Source organism: Ranitomeya imitator, chromosome 5 (assembly GCF_032444005.1).
Source record: "Ranitomeya imitator isolate aRanImi1 chromosome 5, aRanImi1.pri, whole genome shotgun sequence".
Lineage (NCBI taxonomy): Eukaryota > Metazoa > Chordata > Amphibia > Anura > Dendrobatidae > Ranitomeya > Ranitomeya imitator.
This window is the reverse complement of record NC_091286.1, coordinates 368,079,521-368,101,881: the sequence shown is the minus strand read 5'-3', so window position 1 is coordinate 368,101,881 and position 22,361 is coordinate 368,079,521. Positions and strand designations below refer to the sequence as shown.

General features: G+C 42.7%; 1 protein-coding gene across 1 annotated transcript in view; it reads left to right on the top strand.

The window, feature by feature from the left end:
- The window catches only part of COL19A1 (collagen type XIX alpha 1 chain), a 1,728,692-nt gene that overhangs the window by 1,179,243 nt on the left and 527,088 nt on the right, over window positions 1–22,361 (top strand). The window contains exon 19 of the mRNA XM_069726653.1: window positions 21,573–21,617. Coding sequence (XP_069582754.1) covers window positions 21,573–21,617 — 45 coding nt within the window. The remainder of the gene's footprint in view (window positions 1–21,572; window positions 21,618–22,361) is intronic.

The window sequence follows — 22,361 nt, the reverse complement described above, 5'->3', positions numbered from 1 at the left end:
CAGACTGAGCTTCTTTAACCGGATGGCCACGCTGTCCTCCAACTGGTTTTGGCTTTGCCACGCGTTTTATGCCAGATACGGGCCCGGCAGATGGAACCTGTTGCGATGTTGATGCTTGCTGCGGCCCCTCCTCCTCCGCTTCTGAACTACTGCCACCTGCACCCTGTTCCCCCAATGGCTGCCAATCGGAGTCAACAACTGGGTCATCTATGACCTCCTCTTCAATCTCGTGTGCAACTTCGTCTGTGTCACCGTGTAAGCCGGTGGTGTAGCGTTCGTGACGGGGCACCATAGTCTCATCAGGGTCTGATTCTGGATCAGTACACTGCGAGGGCAATGTTGTGGTCTGAGTCAAAGGAACAGCATAGTAATCTGGCTGTGGCTGTGCATCTGTGCACTCCATGTCCGATTCAACTTGTAATGGTCATGGCCTGTTAACTGTTTCACTTTCTAACCCAGGAACGGTATGTGTAAAGAGCTCCATGGAGTAACCCGTTGTGTCGCCTGACGCATCCTTCTCTGTTGTTGTTTTTGCTGAAGAGGACAAGGAAGCGACTTGTCCCTGACCGTGAACATCCACTAACGACGCGCTGCTTTTACATTTACCAGTTTCAGAAGAGGAGGCAAAAGAGCTAGAGGCTGAGTCAGCAAGGAAAGCCAAAACTTGCTCTTGCTGCTCCCGCTTTAAAAGGGGTTTTCCTACTCCAAGAAAAGGGAGCGTTCGAGGCCTTGTGTAGCCAGACGATGAACCTGACTCCACAACTCGAGACTTAGGTGTTATATTGCTTTTCCCACGACCACCTGATGCTCCACCACCACTACCATCATTACTAGCTGGCAATGACCGCCCACGGCCACGACCTCTTCCACCAGACTTCCTCATTGTTTGCAAAACATAACCAAAGTAACGGTATTTGTTACTGTAAAACAACTTACAAGGTGAACTCAAACTTCTGTAGGATTTAGATATCCCTTTATAGGTGGGTGAGACTGCAAGGAAAATCAGGCACAATGTTACACACTCGGTTTTCTGTGGCACAAAATGAGAGAGATGCCACACACGCAGGACTGTCACTCAAGCACAAATGCCAATATTAATCTCCCACTAATTTTTTTTTTTTCAGGGAGAATTTAAAAACAAAACAAAAAAACAGTATTATAGACACTAGGCTTTCTGTGCCCCACAATTTGAGAGAGATGGCACACACGACTGGCACTCAAGCACAAATGCCAATATTAATCTCCCACTATTTATTTTTTTTCAGGGAGAATTTAAAAACAAAAAAAAACAATATTAGACACTAGGCTTTCTGTGCCCCACAATTTGAGAGAGATGGCACACATGACTGGCACTCAAGCACAAATGCCAATATTAATCTCCCACTATTTATTTTTTTTCAGGGAGAATTTAAAAAAAAAAAAAAAAAAAAAAACAGTATTAGACACTAGGCTTTCTGTGCCCCACAATTTGAGAGAGATGGCACACACGACTGGCACTCAAGCACAAATGCCAATATTAATCTCCCACTATTTATTTTTTTTCAGGGAGAATTAAAAAAAAAAAAAAAACAGTATTAGACACTAGGCTTTCTGTGCCCCACAATTTGAGAGAGATGGCACACACGACTGGCACTCAAGCACAAATGCCAATATTAATATCCCACTATTTTTTTTTTTTAATTTCTGGGAGAATTGGCAAGAAATCAGGCCCACTGTTAGACTGTATGTTTTCGGTGCCAGAAAATGACACACAGATGCCACACACAGGACTGCCACTGATGCAGATTTGCCAATTTTAATCTGCACCCTTTATTTTTTTTATTCAGAGAGACTAGTGAATAAATGTGGGCCACTGTATTAGAGTATATTTTCTGTGGCAGAAAGTGGCTTGAAGAGATGTAACGAGAAAAAAAAAAAAGGGACTGTCCTACAATTAATATCTCCCTGCAGTTATCTCAGCAATGTATGGCAGGCAGCAATAACAAGGAGTGGACTGCTGCACAAATTAAATCAAATGTGTGGACAAACAAACAAGATAGCTGTGCAGAAAGGAAGGAACAACAGGATTTGTGCTTTGAAAAAAGCAGTTGGTTTGCACAGCGGTGTACAAACAGCAATGCAGCTATCAGGGAGCCTTCTAGGGCAGCCCAATGAGCTACAGCGCTGAGGAAAAAAAATGTAGCCTCCACTGTCCCTGCTAACAAAAGGTGGTGTTGGACAGTGGAAATCACTACAGCACAAGCGGTTTGGGAGTTAATGGACCCTGCCTAACGCTATCCCTACTTCTGACGAAGCTGCAGCAACCTCTCCCTATGCTCAGATCAGCAGCAGTAAGATAGCGGTCGGCGGGAATGCCCCTTTATAGCCCCTGTAACGCCGCAGACAGCAAGCCAATCACTGCAATGCCCTTCTCTAAGATGGTGGGGACTGAGACCTATGTCATCACGCTGCCCACACTCTGCATCCACCTTCATTGGCTGAGAAATGGTGCTTTTCGCGTCATTGAAACGCGACTTTGGCGCGAAAGTCGCGTGCCGCATGGCCGAGCCCACACAGGGATCGGGTCGGGTTTCATGAAACCCGACTTTGCCAAAAGTCGGCGACTTATGAAAATGAACGATCCGTTTCGCTCAACCCTACTCACTACTCCTTCTATATCAGGTAGCCTCTCCCCATACTCCTTGCCTGATTGCCATTTGTCCTCATTTGACCCAGGTCCTCCATACCTTGCTCTGTCCTATGCTCCTTACCTTGCTCTGTCCTGTTTCTCCGCCATTCCCTGCCAGTCCTGGGCGTCCGCCAAATCCACTCTGTCCTGTGTCTCCGCCATACTCTGCCCGTCCTGGGCATCCACCATATTCACTCCATCCTGTGTCTCTGCCATACACTGCCAGTCCTGGGCGTCCGCCATATCCACTCCGTCCTGTGTCTCTGCCATACCCTGCCAGTCCTGGGCATCCACCTAATCCAGTCCATCCTGTGTTTCCACCATATCCTGCCTGTCCTGGTCATCCACCATATCCAGTCCACTCTGTGTTTCAGTCACTGTCACTCTGTCCTGTGTCTCCGCCTTAGCCACTTCTGTGTCTTTCCTGTCCTGATTCCTGGTCCGTAGTATCAGCTTCCGCGGCAGTAGTCTCCCTCGGGCCTGCCCCTAACGCTCCCTGTATAGGGGGTGGTCCATCTGGTAAGCTCACCCTTGAGAGGTCTGTTTTTGCGGTACTGTGGGTCCACTCTAGGGGTTCGGAAGTTCTGACACTGGATCTGCTAGTGAAAGTACACCGTCTGTCTGCCCATTTTAGAAAGTCAGCTACAGCTTCAGCCGCCCTTGCCGCCATGCTTCATCAGCATTTGCAGCTGACGGCTCACCAACTGGTGTGTGATGTCCCCACGCTCTGGAACTCTATGCTGCATATGTTGGAAATGATTTATGAGCAGAAGAGGGCAGTTGTTGACTATCAACATCAAAAAGGCCATCAATATTGAGTTCAGACTCCACACATAAGACCTCAGGGGTGGACATGGATGACAAACATATGTAGCATTCTGAAAACCTCTCTGCTCACAATTAAAGAGGATGCATTGCAGGCAGAGCACGAGGACATGGATCAAGGAACCATTCAGGGGGATTACACTCAGCCCAGCCTTATGTCTTCCCAACGTGGATTAGTAGGCAATGAGGAGGAGGAGGAAGAACAGGAGCTACTTTCATGTGCTATATACGGTACTACAAGCACAGCTGTCATACTGCCTGTTCAGCAGGAATGGCCTGAGGATAGGGAGGAGGATGAGGAGTAGGACAGCATGGTCAGTCGTCCTATTGGTGAGGACACAGAAGTCTTGCCTGTTAGCAGTCTGGCACGCATGGCTGAATTTATATTGTGCTGCGTTTAACGTGACCTTTGTATTATAAAATTTTTTGGTGACAATCATTACTGGTTGGTGACACTTCTAGACCCACGCTACAAGGAGAACTTTCAATCTCTTCTGCCAGAAGCAGAGAGGTGTACTACAATGTTACAGTACCAGGGGGCCCTTGTAGCGGAATTACTTAGAAAATTCCCATGTCAGAACGCTGGCAGCAGACGTCACAGTTTGTTGTACAACCAAAGTGTCCAAGCGAGAGAGACATAAGAACAACCCAGCTAACGAAGGGGAAAAATGGCAAAATTCTGGGGCAGTTATCTTAGACCGGCACAGAGGCAAGGGGTGCTATCACAAGAAGTGCAATGTTTGGGAAGATGGTGAGGGAGTACCTTGCAAATCGTACAAACATCCTCCGGACTTCCTCTGTGCCTTTTAATTAATGGGCATTCAAGCTGGACACGTGGCATGAACTGGCTCTCTATGACTTGGAGGTACTGGCCTGCCCTGCTGCTAGCGTTCTGTCAGAGCGGGTCTTTAGTGCCGCTGGTTCAATTATAACTAGTGTTGAGCGATACCTTCCGATATTTGCAAGTATCGGTATCGGATGGTATCGGCCGATACCGGCAAAATATCGGATCTCGCCGATACCGAGTCCCGATACCAATACAAGTCAATGGGACTCAAATATCGGAATGTATCCTCGATGGTTCCCAGGGTCTGAAGCAGAGGAAACTCTCCTTCAGGCCCTGGGATCCATATTGATGTAAAAAATAAAGAATAAAAATAAAAAATATGGCTATACTCACCCCTCTGAAGGACCCTGGCTGTCACCGCTGCAAGAGTCCGCCTCCATCCTTAAGAATGCTGTGAGTGAAGGACCTTTGATGACGTCGCGATCAGGTGACCGGTCACCTGACTGCTCACGTGACCGGTCACCTGACCGCGACATCATCGAAGGTTCTTCACTCACTACATTCTCAGGAACGGAGGCGGACACTCGCAGCGGTGACAGCCAGGGTTCTTCAAAGGGGTGAGTATAGCCATATTTTTTTTTTTTATTCTTTATTTTTTACATTAATATGGATCCCAGGGCCTGAAGGAGAGTTTCCTCTCCTCCAGACCCTTGGAACCATACGCATCGCACACTCCGATACCGATTTCCGATATCACAAAAATATCGGAACTCGGTATCTGAATTCCGATACAGCAAGTATTGGTCGATACCCGATACTTGCAGTATCGGAATGCTCAACACTAATTATAACAGATAAGCGCATCCGCCTGTCAACTGAAACTGCTGACAGGCTGACTCTTATAAAAATGAACAAGGGCTGGATTGGGAAAGATTTCTGTACACTACCAAGTGAAACCAGAGAAACATAACCTCAAATACATTCTCTGTTTTAGCGAGGTGTATTCTCATGCACCTCTTCACAAACATACATGGGTATATGCTTCCAGATTTGGTCTGTTTGTTGTTATCCTCCTCCTTATCCTCATTTTCATCATCCACAACCAGTAGAACACCAGGGTTAACAGATTCCGTAATGCCAAAGTCACACATTTTTTTGTGCAAGGATGTTTTTATGATGCCCGTTACTAATTGGAAACCAAAATAAATGTTACTCCAACAGGGGGAAATGTCATAAAAAAGAGATGTACGTCTATTATTCCCATTTATTCTTATATTTTCCATTTTCTCTATCTCTGAACAGTCCTCTAATGAGGTAGTGTATACCTCTGCAATAGAAAATTATTCGAAGACTTTTATATTATATTTTTATTTATAGCCCTGTCTCTGAGCTGTTGCTAGGGACAAACATATCTCGTTGGACACATTCTGGATTCAAATCTATGAATCTGTGTTCGCCTTCCATTTTGTTATTTACTTTCATCGGTGGATTCACATTTTTTATTTATTTCTTTGATTTATCTTTATGTCTCCTCATTCTCCACCACTAGATCACCAGGCTTAACATCTTCTCTGCCGCTACAGGCAGTCCATTTTTTGGCAAGGGTGTCTATGATGCCCATAGTATGTTTTTAACAAATGTATCCCCCTTGGGGAATTGTTTGTCAGCCCATGCACTGTGTGTATGGGCATTACAAGTCTAGGAGACCCTCTCCTTTGTAATGAGACAGTTTTTTATGAGGCCCTCCTCCATATTTCTTCCAAAGGTGGATTGGGGTGTGTGCAAATTTGGGTCAAGGCGACCCTTGCATTCAATGCATAAGGAAACAGTATGGCAGGACCAACTGAAGAATGTGAAGTGGGTTTTCCTGTGGCCATCCAGTACCTGGGTTCAAATGCTTATTGGGGTGCATATGATTTGACAGCAGGCAGGCCTTGCATTCAATGCAACATTTTTTCAGGAAGCCCTCCTGTACCTCTCGTAAAAAGGGTATTTGTGTGCGTTGAAATTGTTGGCAGCCCAGCCACTCGCTTCATGAGCAATAACAGCATAGGAGACCCACTGTTTAATAATGGCCCTTTAAGAATATTAATGCCGCCTGATGCCCCTCTAAAAATAGACTTTGAGACTTTAAGACTGAGTCCCTCTTTCAGAAATTAAAGATGTGTCTCCTTATGTGTCACACACCACAAGGCCAGCTAGGGTTGCTGAATGTTACAATGACATTTCCCAGTGAGTGCATTTGTATTGGTTGAAAGCAATGTAAAAGTTGAAATACTCTTTTGGTGCACCTGTAAAAATGACGTGAAATTCTGACAACATTGCTTACAGCTGTGACCTAGGGGTCAGAAATGCTTCCAGGGGCGATCCCCATGATGTTCATGTGTCATTTGAGCAGTGTTTCCATCAATTTCTCGCGTTTTTACACCTTAAAAGGACCCCAGGGGGGATCGCGGGAAAAATACTCGGGTTTCCCATAGACTTACTTTGGGCTCGTTGCTTGGGTCGAGTACCCGAGTATTCCAATTTGCTCGACCCGAGCAACGAGCACTCGTGAATTTTAGTGCTCGCTCATCACTAGAGATGAACATATCGCTCCTTTGTTGGTCGACCTCAAGTTAAATTTCCTTATAAAAACAGATCCCCACAAATTTGAAAACTTTGAAATTGCTATTTGAAAAAAAAAATGCCTTGCAGCGATCATAAAATCAAGGGGCCTATCAGAGCCATTATAAAAGTCGAGAGCCAGTAAAACAGTGCCAGGTTTTTACAGCATAAGGAAAGAGGTCAGAATACTCAGCTCATTTCACATAGGGATAGAAAACGGCCTAAACTGGTGGTGGTGTACTACTGCAGTCCTGAAACACATTGAACATAAGAGTATCTAGTTTTAAGATTTTCTGCTCTGTAATGGCTCTGCCGGTTCCCCTGGTGTCTTTATCTTAGCTGTGATTTAAATTTCATGTCAACACTGACCTAGCTGTGGGTGGCTCTTGCGCAGATTAATCTCATAGCGGGCTTTAGGAAAATGGTACCATGGTGGCTCATGTGCAGATTGACCTTTGGCAGTGTTCATGAAAATGACACCAGTGGTGGTGCATGCGCAGAGTGATATGATATTTTGCTTTGGGACCTTTTTTCAGCAGCTGGAACTGTGGCTTTAGTCAAGGTGGTGAGAATTTTGAACAGTCTCAATTAATAGTCAATTTTGCAACAAAACCTTAAGGCCTAAGCTAAAAAGCTCAAGATGAAATGGAATTTTATATCGAGAGCAGGGTGGGCTTTAAGGGCAGGCAAACAAGGCAGCCACCTAGGGCCCCACTCCACCATGGGCTTCCCAGCCAGTGGCGTGCTGCTAATTAAGTACTGAGTAAGAGGGCCCGGTGCCCCCCGCATCGCACGTTCAACTTGAAAGCAGTGATGTAGGAGAGAGTGTCATGTGACACTCCCTCTCCCATCACTTACCCTCTGCCTCTGACTCAGCAGCGTGTGCCAGCAGTGGAGCTGATCAGATGCTCTGTAGGAGCCAGAGGGCAGGGAAGGAGAAGGAGAGGTAAGTATTGTGTGTAAGTGTGTGCATGCATGCATTATAGTGTGTGTGTGTATGCATGCGTTATAGTGTGTTTGTGACTATGTATGCATGCATTATAGTGAGTGTGACTGTGTGTATGGCTTACATTATGTGTGTGTCTGCTGCATGATACTGTGTAGGGGGACTGCACTATATTGTGGGTGAGCTGCATTAGACTGTGTGTGGGGGCTGCACTATACTGTGTATGTGGGGAGACTGCAATATACTGTGAGGGGGCTGCTTTATTCTCTGTGGGGCTGCTTTATACTGTGTGAGGGGCTGCATTATACTGTATGTGTGGGGATGCATTATACTCTGAGGGAGCTGCATTATACTCTGCTTGTAGGGCTGCATTATACTCTGAGAGGGTTGCATTAAACTCTAAGGGGGCTACATTATGCTCTGAGGGGGCTACATTATACTCTGAAGGAGCTGCATTATACTGTGAGTGGGGGCTGCATTATATTCTGAGGGGGCTGCTTTACAGTCTGGGGAGCTGCATTATACTGTGTGTGTGGGGCTGCATTATATTCTGAGGTGGCTGCATTATACTCTGAGAGGGGCTGCATTATGCTCTATGAGGGGACTACATTATACTCAATGAGGAGCTGCATTATGCTCTTTGAGGGGGGCTGCAGTATACTCTGAGGAGGGGCTGCAGTATACTCTGAAGGGGGCTGCATTATACCCTGAGGCAGCCTGCATTATACAAGGTCCATGAGGAGTGCATTTTACTATATGTACTATATGGGACCCCCATTATACTGTATTGAGGACTATCTGTACCAATCATTCTTCCTCAGCCAGAGTAAGGGTAGGTACACACGGTCAGTAAACAATGCGGGTTGGATGCTGCATACTTATGCAGCATCCTGATGTTACAGCATAGTGGATAGGATTTCAAGAAATCCCATGTCCACTATGTGTGCACAGATGCCCGTGGCTCACCTGCGGAGATGGACATGCGGCGCGTCATTCCAGACCACAGCATATCAATTTATCTTGCGGAGACTAGCGTACAATGCATTGGATGCGGTGATTCTGAATGGTTTAATGAACACATGCGGATTCACGTGCTTTCAATAGCCGGCAGCGCTTTGGATGCAGTGGACATGTGCTGCGTCCAAAGCGCTGCCAATTACTGAATGTGTGCACATACCATAAAGAGGCCAGAAAGCAAGCGTCGAACAACTCAATATTGTCGATCATGCTTGTTTGCCGGCCTGAACTTAACACTTGTAAATAGAACAGAAATGTTTCTGTGTGATGGTGCAATATGTGAGCATTTGGACCCCACTTTATCTTTTGCCCAGGGCCCCACTTTGTCTAAAACCGGCCCTGATCGAGGGTAAAGAACCTCCTGCGAGATTCTCCAAATATAGTAAAAAATCTTCTTTATTATGTCATATTAAAAGTGAGGATCACGCAAGGAGAATAAAATGCAATACGTGTGCAGGCAGTGACCATTTTGCATTCACTACTACCTTTTCAGGCCCGTATATCTGTATTGTGCATGAGCTGGATGCCATTGGAACTTGATTGCTCCAATGCCAAAGACAAGGACTGAAACAATTACTATTATCAGTAAACACATCTTATTTTATGCTTTATTTGATACTGAACATGATATTTTGGATATTTACAACTTTAATTATTATGCCACAATAACAGCAGGTTATGGGCTTTACATGTCATTACAGATTCTTTTTAACTCCTTTATGTGAACAATCTTCTTTTTCAGACTTTCTGATCACTTTTAATTGATATTTTGAAGAAGATGCAAGGAAACAGAAAAAAAAACAAATTTCTGGCATTTTTATTTTTTTAACAGCGTATACTGTACATTTAAATATTGTTAGATTTCGAAAGCTTGGATAGGTTGTTAGGACTGGCGGAACGCACCAAGTTTAAGATGAAATAATATTGGTGCGTTCGCAGTCCGGGGTCCACCGTGCAGGTGAAAAACCTGCTGCAATTAATGGCAGCGCTATATGGCGGTGGAAGCGAACCCTGTAAAGCCACAGGTCCGCAATACCGCACTAATGAGTGCAAGCAAGGAGTCAGCAAACTCAATCCCAAGACTCAAGGTTGAAGTCCGTACAGACTACTTGCGCACCACACCGCAACTGGATGTGTTAGGTATAGTAAGAGCACCGAAGTGCGAACTGTGCCGTGCTGGCAGACACCACTAAGTACCCGGACGTGGGTTAGGAAGCGCACTACTGGCGCGTGGCGCCGCACTGGCGGTCACAGCAATACACGCTGATTCGGGTGTAACACGTTGAGTGATTAGTCGGGCGCTAGGTAGCAGCCATACTCCTTACACGAACAGTGATACAATAGGGTAAGGGTATTTAATGAACGACTTGCACTCACAACAAACACACGTATACAAATGTACACTAGCGCATGGCCGTGCGGTCATGCGAAGCTTATGTAGCTGCAGTATGTTCAGGACCTTCCAATAAAGGACCAATGGGCAGCTGCCACAGAAGTTAGCCCTTTCAGGACCTTCCAGGAGGACCAATGGGAACCACTGCAGCATCTGAGCATGTGACCCTCGATCTCCAACGGGAGATCTCACCCTGGGCATGCTCAGAAGGGAAAAAGCAGGACTTAGTCCCAAAAGCGTCCGCTCGCTGCTGCCCAGCACTGGCTTTAATGGCAAAAGCTGGAAAAGCAACAGCAAACCTAAGCACAGAGTGAGACTGAGCCAGACGCAAGGACCGACGTCTCCGCTGAGCAGGTTCCACTGCGGCAGGAGAAGAATTAGAGACCGCAGCAGAAACGGCCTGAGATTCCCCCTGTGCAGAAGCGGGAACTCGACCCCTAACATAGGTGACAGCAAATATGATTCTTTTTTTATAAAATGGGAAAATCTACATAATTTTTTTTGAAGTGTTTTAAAATATTTTGTAAACTGTTTATATATACAGTGGAATGTACAAGTTTCGCCCTTGTCAAAATTACTGTTAGTATGAACAAATAAAAAAGTTGAAGATTAAATAATCAGTGAGATTCCTGGGTTGTCTTGCATTTACTGCTATTTTGAGATCTAGCCTCAGATTTTCAATGATGTTCAGATCAGGTGACTGTGAGGGCCATTATAAAACCTTCAGCTTGTAGTCTATTGTGGATTTTGATGTGTGTTTACAATCATTATCCATTTGTTGACCAACTTCTTTTCAACTTCAGCTTTTTTACAGATGGTGTTATATTTGCATCAAGAATTTGTTGAAATTTCATTAAATCTATTGTTCTCTCTACCCATGAAATGCTCCCCATGCCACTGGCTGCAACACAACCCCTCAGCATGATTGATCCACCCCCTGCATAATAGTTCTTTTCCTGAAATTCTGTGCCCTTTTTTATCCACACATACCTTTGATCACTGTTGACAAAGAGTTCTATTTTATCTTCATCGGCCAAAAAGATTTGATTCCAAAAAAGTATCAGATTTACTTAGATGCTCTTTTGCATACTTATGATGCTATATTTTGTAGTAAAGATACAGGAGAGGTTTTTTCTGATGACTCTTCCATAAAGGCAATATTTGTCCAGGTGTCTCTGAACAGTAGAACAATGTACCATAACTCCAGAGTCTTCTAAATCTTTCTGAAGCTCTTTTGCAGTCAAGCATAGTTTCTGATTTACCTCTCTAGCAATCCTATGAGCAGCTCTCACTGACATTTTGCTTGCTTTTCCAGACCTTATCTTAACCTCCACTGTTCCTGGTAACTGTAATTTCTTAACGACATGTCAAACTGAGAAAAGGGCAACTTGAAAATACTTTGCTACCTTAAACTTGCCAAGTGGTTCCATGTTGAATATCCACTGACCAGTCTAAGAGGGTATGAGAGCAATAACACCAAACTTTACACACCTGCTCCCCATTCACATACTCGGCCATTAGAAAAAAATGGCATATTTTAAGTGTGGATAGGGACTTATAAAACATAGATTTAGTACAACCTATTTCTCTTATCATAGAACCAATAATATAGGATATATTTTAGTTCATAATAGATTATTATCAAGCAAAGTTAATTGGTTGGAAAAACACTCTTTAAAAGGTAACTATAAATGTGGCCGCTGTACCATTTGCCATCTTCACTTAACTATTAACCCTTTGGATCCATACTACATAAAACTACAGATTTTATTACATGTAAAACTAGATCTGTGGTATATATAATAGTTTGTCCTTGTATGTTTTATTATATAGGTAAAACCATCAGACCTTTAAACGTAAGATTTCATGAACATTATTGTTCAATCCAATAAGTGAAAGGCTCTTTGTGGCTTATTAAGCATATGCAAGAAAGGCACAATTCAGACTTAAGGTACCGTCACATTAAGCGACGCTGCAGCGATCTAGACAACGATCCCGATCGCTGCAGCGTCGCTGTGTGGTCGCTGGAAAGCTGTCACACAGACAGCTCTCCAGCGACCAACGATGCCGGTCCCCTGGTAACCAGGGTAAACATTGGGTTACTAAGCGTAGGGCCGCGCTTAGTAACCCGATGTTTACCCTGGTTACCAGCGTAAACGTAAAAAAAACCAAACAGTACATACTTACATTCCGGCGTCTGTCCTCTCCGGCGCTGTGCTTCTTTGCACTAAGCGCCGGCCGGAAAGCACAGCGGTGACGTCACCGCTGTGCTTTCCGGCTGCTGCGCTTACACAGTGCAGAGAAGCACAGCGCCGGAGGACAGACACCGGAATGTAAGTATGTAGTGTTTTTTTTTTTTTACATTTACGCTGGTAACCAAGGTAAACATTGGGTTACTAAGCGCGGCCCTGCGCTTAGTAACCCAATGTTTACCCTGGTTACCAGTGAAGACATCGCTGAATCGGCGTCACACACGCCGATTCAGCGATGTCTGCGGGAGGTCTAGCGACGAAATAAAGTTCTGGACTTTCTGCGCCGACCAACGATGGCACAGCAGGATCCTGATCGCTGCTGCCTGTCAAACTGAACGATATCGCTAGCCAGGACGCTGCAACGTCACGGATCGCTAGTGATATCGTTCAGTGTGACGGTACCTTTAGAAACTTTGTGTTTTGCAGAACTTGAAGTAGTTAATTATCCACCACAAGGTGTCAACCATAACAACATTCTCATTCAGACATAAGGCTAAATGGATTATGCAAACTAAAGCACAAGGTCCCATTGAATTGAATGATCAATTGTATTTATCTATTTTCTCTGAATTTATGATGCAGCTGTAAAAATTTAAATTAAAAGTAATTATTTCACTAGTTATGTTACAAATGTGAAAATGAAAAATTTGGGGCTGAAGCAACATTTTTGCGGGAAGTATATAATAACTATTATAATAATAATTTTTATAGCACCAACATATTCCGCAGCACTTTACAATTTTAGAGCGGACTTGCACAGACAATGAAGCGTTTGCAAAATAAGCATAACTCAGATGTCAAAAGGAAGGAGGGCCCTGCTCGCAAGCTTACAATAGAGTAGACACAAAAGGTAAATGGTAAAATGTATATATATTGTACGTACACTAAAACCATAATTTGCAAAATGAATCTTGCCAAATCAGACAAGGTAATTTTCTGGATTAGTCTTCTCATTTTGACTCTCATAGTTGTGGTCTGCCTATTGATGTCAATTACAGGCCTCTTTCATCTTTTTAAGTGGGAGAACTTGCACAATTGGTAGCTGACTAAATATTTTTCCCCCACTTTAACACTGCATGAATTGGTCACCAGCCAGTACGTACACAGTACAGACATAGAGGGCTATTAAGTGCATGGAGGGTGTGGACAGATGCCTCCAGTCATGATTTTGAAGATAACTTTTTACGGGCCAAACGGGGATAGTTAGACAAGTGAAATGGGGTGACAGGTCTGTCTATAGAAATATGTTTTTAGACAAAAAAATGTTAACACTAGAGGGGCAATATATACCTATATCAGGTGAAATATATATGTTTGAATTATTACTTATGAGAACCCCAGTGAAAAGAAGTAAAATGAGTGGAAACCACTCAAAACCAGTGAAAAACCAACCACCAGAGCAGGGGACCTAACTCCAAGAAAAATACATGGCAAGGATATACATATAATCACAATAATTCTTTATTTGTACTGGTAATAACATATATATATGTGCACATATTGGAAGGATATAAAAAACATAATCACAGAGATAAAATCACAAAAATCTGGATAAAAATTGAATAGATATAAAGTATGCCAAAAAAGGAAGGGTTAATATCAGGACTCTCATAAAAATAAATCAGTAGTAAAAAATGGTGTGTACCACAAGTGCTAAAAAGATAAAAAATATATCAAAAGTGAACATATAACACCAAAATATCTATGGGGTTTTAGATAAAACAACCCATAATATAATATAATCAGGCCATATGGCCAACCACCATGTGAAAAGGTGCAATGCGCAAACAATGTGGTAAAAAACTAGGAAGTAACAATGTGCAAAATAGCTATGTGTAAACAAGGGGGTGATAAGGGGAGATTATTAGGAGAGTACGGGTACCTTAATGGCGTCACTAGATCCAACCAAAGCGCACCCTGATGCGTGTTTTGGATATAAAATCCTTTGTCAGCATTTCGTCAGCATTTTCAACGCTTAATGCTATAAAATTATGTGAAGACTCTGTGAGTTTAAGGTGCTCACCACACCTCTAGATAAGTTCATTGAGGGGTGTAGTTTCCAAAATGGGGTCCCTTGTCAGGAATTTCTTCTTTTTAGGCACATTAGGAGCTCTGGAAATGCTTCAAGGCTTCCTCTATTCCATTTAATTTCCCACTCCAAAAGTCAATGGGTGCATTCTTTTCTGAACCCTGCTGTACTCAGGAGAAATTGCACAACAAAGCGTATAGTGTGTTTTTTCTTTTTCACAGCTCAACATTATAAAATTCTGTGAAACACTTGTGGGTTCAATGTGCTCACCACAGCTGTAAATAAATTATCTGTGGGGTGTAGTTTACATGGTGAGTCACTTGTATGGAGTCTTCACTGTTTAGGCACATCAGGGGTTCTACAAGAACGACAATTTTAGACTCCTGAAGTCAAATGGTACAATTTCCCTTTCAAGCCCTTCCATGCACCAAAACAGTAGTTTTCCACCACATCGGTGTACTCAGGAAAAATTGTACAACAAATTTGAGGTCTTTTTTCTACTGTTACAATTGTCAAAATAAAAGTACTGGGGTTAAAGCAACATTTTTGTGGGATAAAGCAACATTTTCATTTTTTCTACCACATTGTTTTAATTCCTGTGAAGGACCTGAAAGGTTAAAAAAAAACTTCTTAAATGTGGTATTGAGCACTTTGAGGTGTTTAGTTTTATAAATGGTGACAATTTTGGATATTTTCTGTAATAGAGACCCCCCAAAGTCACTTAAAATGTGATGTGGTCCTTAAAAAAATTGGTTTTGTAAATGTTGAAAAAAAAAGAGAAATTGCTGATCAACTTTTAACCCTTTTAACTTCCCAACAAAAACCCTGATGTTTCAAAAATTACGATGATGTAAAGTAGACATGTGGTAAATGTTTTTACTATTTTATGTGATATAACTATCTGGTTTAAGGGCATAACATTTTAAATTTGGAAAATGCTAAAATTTTCCCCATAATTCTAATTTCTAATTTCTTTACAATATAAAGCAAAAAAGAAATAAATAAATTTACCAACACCTTACCAACGTGTAATGAAAAGCAAAAAAAAAATCTCAGAATTGCTAGGATACAAAGCGTTCCAGAGTTATTGCCTCATAAAGTGACACTGGTCAGAATTGTAAAATGTGGCCTGGTCAGGAATGTAAAAACAGGCTCGGTGGTGAAGGGGTTAAATGGGAATACTGAAGCTTTATTCTTTGGGCAGTGTAAGTTCAAAACACGGCTCTGCTTGAAATGTCTCACTGTTTCTAGCTAAACTATTCAAATTGACCTTTTTTGCACACCTTTGGTACATTATAACAAAATGTTACTATAATATAAAATGTAGAATTATCACTATTGCAAAGCAGCAGAGAAAGATAAAAACATTGCCGAATGGATTTTTTATTTTTTTTGCTGCAGCAGTAAAACAGATGTTATTTTCAGTTACATGCATATAATTGCGCATATTTGTTTGGAAAGAACAATGAAAAGTGTTATTTCAGAATAATTTAAGCCTTGAAGTTGTACAGAACAATTTTCATACAGTATGTGTCACTAAACTTCTGTTAACTAATGGCCTATGATAAATGGAAAAGATTGTGTAGATGGCAGTTATGAAAATGATCATGTACAATAGATGACAGATATTCAGATAACTACATGATGTTTCATTGTGTAGGTGCTTGTACATCCTCAATTTAGATTCATAGGTAAAAACAACTGATATAGATTACTTTGTGCCAAAAACCTTAACTATCTACATTAAACAGCTACAAAATTATCATTTCACAAACTTTTTGCTAAGGGCTCACTTAGAAAGATGAATTCTCTAAGCTGTAGGTCATTGTGATCAATGCATTCCAAAGGTGATGGCACAGTACAGCTTGCCAGATGGCATGTGGATCAATAACGAATAGGACAGCGGGTTATGCAGGACTGTATTCAGGCAAGCTGAGCAGGAAACACCAGAAGAGACAGAGCCAGGAGTGTGAATAGTCTCAGGAGTTGTATACTATCAGCAGACAGATGGTCAATGGCAGAGGCATATGCAATAAGAACACAAACACAAAGGCAGCAGTGACAGGAGAACTGGATACCAACTTACAGAGAATATTACACAGTGCTGCGGAGGAGGTGTGTAAACAGCACCAGTATTAGCAGAGAAGAGTTTGTTATGATTAAGGTACCGTCACACTAGACGATATCGCTAGCGATCCGTGACGTTGCAGCGTCCTCGCTAGCGATATCGTCCAGTGTGAAAGGCAGCAGCGATCAGGCCCCTGCTGTGCTGTCGCTGGTCGGGGAAGAAAGTCCAGAACTTTGTTTCGTCGCTGGACTCCCCGTAGACATCGCTGAATCGGCGTGTTTGACACCGATTCAGCGATGTCTTCGCTGGTAACCAGGGTAAACATCGGGTTACTAAGCGCAGGGCCGCGCTTAGTAACCCGATGTTTACCCTGGTTACCATCGTTAAAGTAAAAAAAACAACCGCTACATACTTACCTACCGCTGTCTGTCCTCGGCGCTCTGCTTCTCTGGTCTGGCTGTGAGCACAGCGGCCGGAAAGCAGAGCGGTGACGTCACCGCTCTGCTTTCCGGCTGCCCGGCGCTCACAGCCAGACCAGAGAAGCAGAGCGCCGAGGACAGACAGCGGTAGGTAAGTATGTAGCGTTTGTTTTTTTACTTTTAGGATGGTAACCAGGGTAAACATCGGGTTACTAAGCGCGGCCCTGCGCTTAGTAACCCGATGTTTACCCTGGTTACCAGGGACCTCGGGATCGTTGGTCGCTGGAGAGCTGTCTGTGTGACAGCTCTCCAGCGACCAAACAGCGATGCTGCAGCGATCCGGATCGTTGTCGGTATCGCTGCAGCGTCGCTTAGTGTGACGGTACCTTTACATGCTTGAGTTCGCTAATGAGATTATTAGCCAGGTGAGTAATGTGGATGGTGAGACAAACTCCTGATGTACATATGGTAACTGAATGTGATGCAGTGTTATTACTCAGACTGTACATAGCTGTTTTAGCATTAAAGGAAACCTTTCATTTAATATATGCTGCAAAACCACAGACAGCATGAAAAAGAGGTTGACTGCACAATTATAGTCAGATATATTTTTCTCATAAAAGTGCAGTGCCCCAGAGATCTGGTCGTTGCAGTATGATGCTCTGCCACTAAGGGGAGTGATGGTACGTCTGATGGCACTGAAGGAATTCTCCTGACCAGGTATCACCAGTACACATTACACTTCACACTCCGGCCACTAGGGGGAGCAAAAGGCTTTATTTATTGGGCCACTCCTCACACTGGTAAAACTAGGGGTTGGGGAGGAAGTTAGTCAGAAGCTGACTGGGTTGGATTCAGGCAACATCCCGTGGCAGGGGGTGTTGCAGGGAGAAGACAGGGGGGTCCCTGTCAGGCGTGGGAACCTGGCAGGTGCCTAGCGAACAGAACGTAATGGAACCGCGCCTGTACTACCTTGCGGCGGTATCCTAAGAAAGAGACACGAAGGGAAGGATATTGTGGAACAGTGTAAACGAGATCAAGCACAAAGGAGAGCCAGTAGGAGTCATGCCGTGAGACTGAGGCAACATCCTACTGAGGCGCGTAGCCGGTGGCCGGAACACCGCGGGAGTAACTGACTCTAGGCCTTACTTCGAACTCCGCAGGACAGTTAATTATAGGTTGGCTGTCTACCTTAAATTTCCTAAGAAGACATAGGGGGCAACAGTGGGAGAGGGGCGTCTCTAGGGTCCCGAAGACCTCCAGGCCTTCCCGTCATACGGGTGCGTCCTAGCCAAAACATACCAGGGGACGAGAAACTAGCAACATCTGGAACTAAAGAGAGAGAGAGAGCTGTAGAGAACGACGAACGAGAACAGCAGTTGTGAGGACTATTCCGAATGCTCAGCAGGGTAGGACTACAACACACAGGCGCTAGTGGTAGGCAACGATTTCCATCTGCAAGGGAAACTCTGGAAGTGCCCATCGGACCGGCCGGTCTCAGATAGCCCTGTTAAACGTGCTCTGGATTGAGGATCCTGAAGTCTTCAGTAAAGAGGTAATGAGACTGCAACCCTGTGTCCTCGTTATTGACTGCACCTCACACCATCACCATCTACCTTACTGGGAAGCCCTGGGGACATACTTCACCTGTGGGAAGGTATACCATCCAGCTGCCATTCCATCACCCCAGCAGACCCCACAGCAGCGTCGGTCACCCTGGCCGAACACCACAGGTGGCGTCACAAACCCCTGACAGACTGTACCACCTTTATTGGACGCCCCTTAGCAGGGTCGCGGACCAGGTCTAGCCACCGTGACAGCCTCAGAACCGAACCAGAGAGGGCCGGTACCGAGAACTCGTGACCCTGTGTCTGGGGGCGATCCAAAAGCTTCAATGCTTGAAAAAAATATATCATGAATAGCTGGCCAGGGACCTTAGGGAAAGACCAGACTAGTCTGTCACTGCCCCAGATGGCTTTTCCCCACGCTTTCTATCTGATTGTCATGTCACTATGTCATATGCCAAAAAAAGAGCATGAACAGCACCTCCAAAAACTCACACAATGATCTAATGCCTCTAGGCAAAAATATAAATTACTGAACATGAGATTCATTGTTTAACATTCTGATAAGACTCTATGAAGCCCACGTCATGGCGAACCTCTCAGTGGGTCCTAACTTTTATTGTCTTAAAGAAGCGGTGTCGTTGCAGCGTACTGCATGATCTGTCCCCTTTCTTGGACCAGCACTCCTCCTATTTGGCACAGGTGATTTTAAATCAGCAGGAGACTGCAAAAAGGGGGTTACAGCCTATTTTTGCTCTCATTTGAGAGCTTGAGGAAAGTGAGTTTCATGGCTCTATTATTCTGCTAGAAAATATTGTGTCCTGGCATTGATGAGAATGTAACTTTTAGACAAGCCACGGAAACAATGTCATATCACATTGTGTAAGTTTTAGTATTAGCTTACAGAACTAAAGTGATGCAATTTTAATGTAACAGTTTTCTGTGTTATATGTACTGTATATTACGGAATTAAGGTGGTTTTCTGGGGTACACCATTGAATTTATCTTTAGACTGTGACAATAATGTGTAACTGATGTAAGGTAACCTCCAGAAGTTATCAGAGCTCAATGAAAAACTACTTAATTCTTTGTACCTATGTATAGAGCTACCCCAGCACTACACCAACAATAAACAGTAAATGTCCTGACTGTTAGACTCCAACAGTTTGCACAATTCCTAAAGTCTATTAGAAAACCACAAAAAATCATAATACTAACTATGACTAAATCAGCACACCAGCAAACCAGTTTAACAGAGCACGTTTGCAAACATTGAGTTAATTTGTATATTATAATAATAATAATCTTTATTTTTATATAGCGCTAACAAATTCCGCAGCGCTTTACAGTTTTGCACACATTATCATCACTATCCCCGATGGGGCTCACAATCTAGAATCCCTATCAGTATGTCTTTGGAGTGTGGGAGGAAACCGGAGTACCCGGAGGAAACCCACGCAAACACGGAGAGAACATACAAACTCTTCGCAGATGTTGTCCTGGGTGGGATTAGAACCCAGGACCCCAGCGCTGCAAGGCTGCAGAGTGTTTGAAGTTAAGTTGGAAGGGCATTCCCTGTATGGAAACCTTTGTAGGTGGGTTAGCCAATATAGCTAGAAGATTGGATGTCAATTCCCATGCTGCTTTAGGGCAATTCTCATTGTTAGCTAACGGTATTTCCTAAAGTTAAGTATTGCATAACTTGGTGGCAGATGGACCAGGACAGTCTTCACTGCCGGCATACTCGGTCCAACACCTTGGGTACTTCAAGCATTTACAAGGCTCTGTGGCATCATGATATCATGGTGTGCTGCATGTTGTGAAGGTACATGAGGCCTAGCAGCTAGGCTTCAGGAAAAATCATGACTTACAGAAGATGGCTCCATTAAAAGAACAATATATGTGAACTTTAGAGTCTAATAGCTCATCATAATGCACAATTCCACATGCATTAGATGTGGAAATATGTCCCCTTACCTCTTGGGCCCCGATGCAGCTTCCTAAGTTACACCAATGGTATGTCCACTTGTGGCATCAGGTCTTTAATTTGCAATTTGTATGGCAGGCTAAGTTTCCTCGATGAATATTTGGTGCATTTTTTATGCTGCATATATTTTTTTGAGAAAAAAATGCAGCATATTACAGTTCCAGCGAAGAATCTAGCCTTTTAGATATAAATGTTTTGTAATTTAAAAAATCCTTCTACATCAGGAATATAATTAGACTTTTTTTTCTCTGCAAGTGTTGAAAGCTGATTGAAAAAAAAGCAAGATAAAAAGAGTTTTGGAAAACAAGAGTTTGTATCTGTTTTTTATTGTGTTACCCCGACTGACCTCCAAGATTCAAAATCATATCATTGCAACTGATAAAGATCTTTACCTACTCCTGCACTGTGACTTCAGATTGAACCATATAAAACATGATTTCATCCATAAATTCATATTATGGGTTTTTCATGCAAAAAATATTTAGCAATCCTCATCTCTGTTTTTGCTGTTTGTTATTCAAAACAGAATTCTAAGAAGGTTCATAAAAGTGTTGTATGAAGCACAAGTAGTGTCATGGTCTATAGGCTTAGTTACCTGTCATAAAATAATGCCATTTTGCGTAATAAATTTGGTGTTTGCCCATTAGATATTCATGGAAAAAGTTTACCAAAGTTCATTTTTTACTCCAAATCTGCACCAGAAATAAAATCCTTAAAATATGTTAATATATTGTCCCCATCTGCAAGAGTAATACATTTGATTTGTGGCTTAAACAAGATGAATCAGATTGGGAAGAGTTCCAACCAGCACTAATTAGTATTAACACAACACTAGACAGCATACATAATAATCTCTAATTTTATCTTAAGTAATAAACTGATAAACATTGTAAAAAAAGCAAAATTTTAAATAAATTATTATTAGTGCTGTTATAAAAGAATGTCTAGTTTTTACTATCGAAACCATAAAAGCATTGTTCTAAAAAATTATGCATTTGTTTCTATTTAGGGTTTACAAGGACTGGATGGACTCCCTGGTCAAAAAGGAGATAAGGTAAAATTTTACATAACATATACGTTTGTTTTTCACATGTTTTTCCCTGTTTTCCAATTGCTGCAAATGTCTAGTAATTGTACTCAGCTTATTTGTTCATGTGATGTCTGTTTCTGGCAGCACTTTACTCCACGGGTGGTTCTATTCAAGTCTATAAAGTCACTTTGTAAATCACTGTAGAATTAATACACCATGCAAACACAGCTGTTTTTATCTTTATAGTGTTTTTATAGACTGGGCCCTTATTGTGATTTTTCGTATAGCATACTAATTTAATTTTCTAACAGTTTATCATATTTTGAGTCTTTGTATGTCCCCACTTTCCTAGAAAAGTCCCAAGGCTGTCATTAAAATGCTATAAGGTACTATAACATGAATTGTTCATGATTCCGGCTTCTGGTTCATTAAGATCCTGCATATAATTAACCCTTTTGGGAAGCTCTATGCATATTAAATAAGGTAAATACAAAACTCAATACCAACATGTTCACCTTGCCTCTTAGGAACTGGCCCAACTCTCCTTTGTTTACTAGCCATCAACATTCCATACAATGTTAGCATCATATTTAAAGTGTCCCTATCATTTCAAATAGTTTCTAAGATGCAAGCAGAATCAATGATTTAGAGCATTCCCTGATATATAATACTAGATGGTGGCCCGATTCTAACGCATCGGGTATTCTAGAATATGCATGTCCACATAGTATATTGTCCAGCCACGTAGTATATTGCCCAGTCACGTAG